This window comes from Talpa occidentalis, unplaced genomic scaffold (assembly GCF_014898055.3).
Source record: "Talpa occidentalis isolate TD23 unplaced genomic scaffold, MPIMG_talOcc4v2.1 talOcc4.16, whole genome shotgun sequence".
Taxonomy (NCBI): Eukaryota; Metazoa; Chordata; class Mammalia; order Eulipotyphla; family Talpidae; genus Talpa; species Talpa occidentalis.
In genome coordinates, this window is record NW_023601653.1 from 76,940,326 (window position 1) to 76,943,700 (window position 3,375).

Here is a 3,375-nt window from a genome sequence, read left to right on the forward strand (position 1 = left end):
TCCCAGCTGACTGCAGCCGCCTCCTCCTGTGAGTGGGGCTTTAGATGGGGACGGAGGGGAGAGCCCCCTTTCTCCCCTGGGCTTCACGCGTGTAGAATAGCGAGAGCAGAGGCTGCAGGCAGAAGGGGCAGGAGAACGGGGGCCTCTGGGAATGCCCAGGCTTTGGACTTGGGCATCTGAGTGAGCTTGCTTCATCTACGCTGACATGGGGGTCCGAGCACCCTGGAATCAGATGCCACGCCACTCCTGTGCCTGCAGCCCTCAGCCTGGGCCTCTGCCCACGGCAGTAAGGTTGCCTGGCTTGGAAACCTTCTGGCGGGTTCCAGATCAGCGCCCAGACTGCCTCCCCACCCTGTCCCCACCCCTTCTTCCCGTCAGGTGAGCTCAGGGTGGAGCAGGCACATGAGAACCACCCCCAGCCACCCACACGCACATAAACCCATCGGCCCGCTCCCCAGTTGGCACTCGGCGCTGGGGCACAGTGTGGTGGGGGAGCTGCGGGTGGGCAGCCTCAGTAGGCCAGACACGGGACCAGAGAAGTCAGCGATCCGGAGCAAGAGAAACAGAGAGAGGCCCGGAGTCTTGGACACAATGGAGCCGGGCCGGTGCTGCTGGGCCTGGCGGCTGGCGTGCCGGCTCTGGTCCACCGTCAGCAAGGCGCTGTTCGCCGAGTTCCTGGCCACGGGGCTGTACGTGTTCTTCGGCGTGGGCTCCGCCATGCGCTGGCCCGCGGCGCTGCCCTCTGTGCTGCAGATCGCCATCACCTTCAACCTGGCCACAGCCATGGCCGTGCAGGTCACCTGGAAGGCCAGCGGGGCCCACGTCAACCCCGCCGTGACGCTGGCCTTCCTCGTGGGCTCCCAGATCTCCCTGCCCCGGGCGGTGGCCTATGTAGCTGCCCAGCTGGCGGGGGCCACTGCGGGAGCTGCTCTGCTTTATGGGCTCACACCAGGCGACATCCGAGAGACCCTTGGCATCAACGTGGTAGGTGCAAGGAAGGGCCCCTGGCAGGGCCCGGAGGCGGGTTGCCCCAGCAGCCCTAAGGGTGGCGGGCGAAGCTGTCGCTGGGCTGAGCCGGGATCCAGGGGACGGAGACTGTGGTCTCGGAGCGGGCAGAGCAGGACCATGGCTCAAAGCAGAGGCGAAGGGGGCAGATGCCCCGAGCAGCAGAGGTCAGGAAGGACTAGGCATTCAAGGGTTGGGGCGGCCAGGGAAGACGGGGACTGTGGAAGGGAACCTGCAACACCTCGTCCTCTTCTCCCCAAGTCTGCCCCAGGTCCCCTGCGCCTCTGTTTTCCCTCCCTCCGCAGAACCCCGAGGCCTATCTCACCTCCTCCCCCTAATTCCCACGTCTCCCCCTTCCGCACCTTCCCACCATCTCCTCCCTGCCTGCTCACAAGCGTGCCCCCAGCTGCCCAGAGCCTGCCCTGCCCCACCAGTCCTGAGCCCCAGCCTCCTCCAGAAGCACTGGGCCCCGCTGACCATCGGGGTGGCAGGGGTGCCGCGCGCCTCTGCGGGACTGGCCGCTCTCTCTGGAGTGTCATCTTGAGTCCCAGAGCCGGCGGAGGAGGGGTCCTCGCTTAGGGAGGACACGAGATGAGGCAGGTCAGGGTCACCCTCCCCCGGCAGAGGCCCCGTCAGCTCCGGTGTAACCCCTCACCCAGGTGCGGAGCAGCGTCTCGACCAGCCAGGCAGTGGCGGTGGAGCTGGTTCTCACCCTGCAGCTGGTGCTCTGTGTCCTTGCTTCCACTGACAGCCGCCAGGCATCAGGCTCCCCAGCCGCCATGATTGGGATCTCTGTGGCCCTGGGCCACCTCATCGGGGTAAGGGACGGGGGAACACCATGCACAGGCGTGTAAGGGCCCCTCCCTGGGGAGGCTGCAGGGCCCCTGAGGGCCACACGGTGTCCCTTCCCGGGTCCTTGTGCTAAGGCTGGGGCAGGTGTCTGCAGCAGGGCAGAGAGGTTTTCCCCTGTCAGATGTGCCTGCAGCCTCCTCACACCTGGACTGCGCTCGGTCCCCAGATCTACTTCACCGGCTGCTCCATGAACCCAGCACGCTCCTTCGGCCCTGCTGTCATCGTCGGGAAGTTCGCAGTGCACTGGGTGAGCCTCCCCCCAACCCGCTGGCAGCCATGGGGCGGGAGAGGGCCTGGTGGGGGGCAGTAAGGACTGTGCCTTCACCAGCAGTGGGTCCACTGAAACTTGGGGAGACAGATCTCCCCACCACAGACCATCTTGGCCCTGAGGGAGGTTTCTCCACACTCAGAAGACCGGGGCAAGTGTCCTGGATTGTGCTTCCTTTCTTTCCAGCCTCGGTAACCCAGGGTACCCAGAGGACTGGCAAGAAACAGGCCAGGGCAGGCTGCAGCCTCAGCCCCCGCCTCAAGTCCTAGCTCTTCCCTCGTTTACTTTCTCCAACTGGACCAGTGTCCAAACTTGGATAAGGAAAGACAAACAGAAAGACACACACGCACGCGCACGTGCACACTCACACACACACACACACACACACACTCACATACCCCAGCAGACAGGAACAGCGGTAGCCAGGGCTCTGGCGGGAGCAGGGAAGCAGAAGGGAGGCTGGGGCATCACGAAGCCTGCGGACCTAGGCACGCGGGGGCAGGACATGTGTGACTCTCAAGCTGTTGGCAGCTCTGGGGTTCCTGGGACAGGAAGCAGGTGGGGGGCCCAAAGCCAGCCTAGGATGCTGACAGCTCACCGCCGGGGTCGGGGCGCCCACTTCCCTGTCTCCTCAGATCTTCTGGGTGGGACCTCTGGCAGGGGCCCTCCTGGGCTCGCTGATCTACAACTTTATCCTGTTCCCTGACGCCAAGACCCTGGCCCAGCGACTGGCCATCTTCACGGGCACTGCCGCGGTGGAGGACGTGGGAGGGGCGCAGCCCCAGAAGAGAGACTCCCAGTCCCTCTCGGGAGACGTGGAAATGGAGAGCGTGTGTCAGTCAGCGTAGAACAAGGCCGCCCTCGGCTCTGAGGGGTCCTGTGGCGGGCGGCAAGCCTCCGTGGCCTGACTTCAGGACTGCCTGGGCGGGGAGGGGTGTGGCGGGAGGGGGAGGCTTGCTGGAGGGTGGAAAGGGCCGCCAGTCCTGACGCCTGCCTCGCGCTTCTAGATAGGGGCTTCCTGGGCCTCCAGATCCCTTGTCTTTGAGAAAGGGAAGCTGAAGCCCAGACAGCCACTCTGCTTAGCTACTGAGAACTATAGGGACCTCAGGGAACCCCAACTTTTCACCCCACCCTTGGGGAGGAGGTGACTTCCCAGAAGACTCAGGCCTTGTGACAGTCTCCGAGCTCCTCTGAGGGGGGTCTCTGCTTGGGAGTGTGGTCTGGGGACTCTGGCTTTACACTCAGATGGG

General features: G+C 64.7%; 1 protein-coding gene across 1 annotated transcript; it reads left to right on the plus strand.

Annotated features, from left to right (window-relative positions):
- The first annotated feature begins 205 nt into the window (after positions 1-205).
- On the plus strand, positions 206-2,973 carry AQP6 (aquaporin 6). The gene is made up of 5 exons (XM_037513282.1): positions 206-378; positions 459-984; positions 1,665-1,823; positions 2,024-2,104; positions 2,761-2,973. The coding sequence occupies exons 1-5, from the start codon at positions 206-208 to the stop codon at positions 2,971-2,973; spliced, it is 1,152 nt and encodes a 383-aa protein (XP_037369179.1).
- Positions 2,974-3,375: the final 402 nt, after the last annotated feature.

Bases quoted from the DNA above. Each gene is read 5' to 3' on its own strand.
- AQP6 (XM_037513282.1), top strand. From the start codon at position 206: ATGGGGGTCCGAGCACCCTGGAATCAGATGCCACGCCACTCCTGTGCC. The intron at 1,824-2,023 runs GTAAGGGACGGG...CTCGGTCCCCAG, and splicing joins CCCTGGGCCACCTCATCGGG to ATCTACTTCACCGGCTGCTC. The intron at 2,105-2,760 runs GTGAGCCTCCCC...CTGTCTCCTCAG, and splicing joins GGAAGTTCGCAGTGCACTGG to ATCTTCTGGGTGGGACCTCT.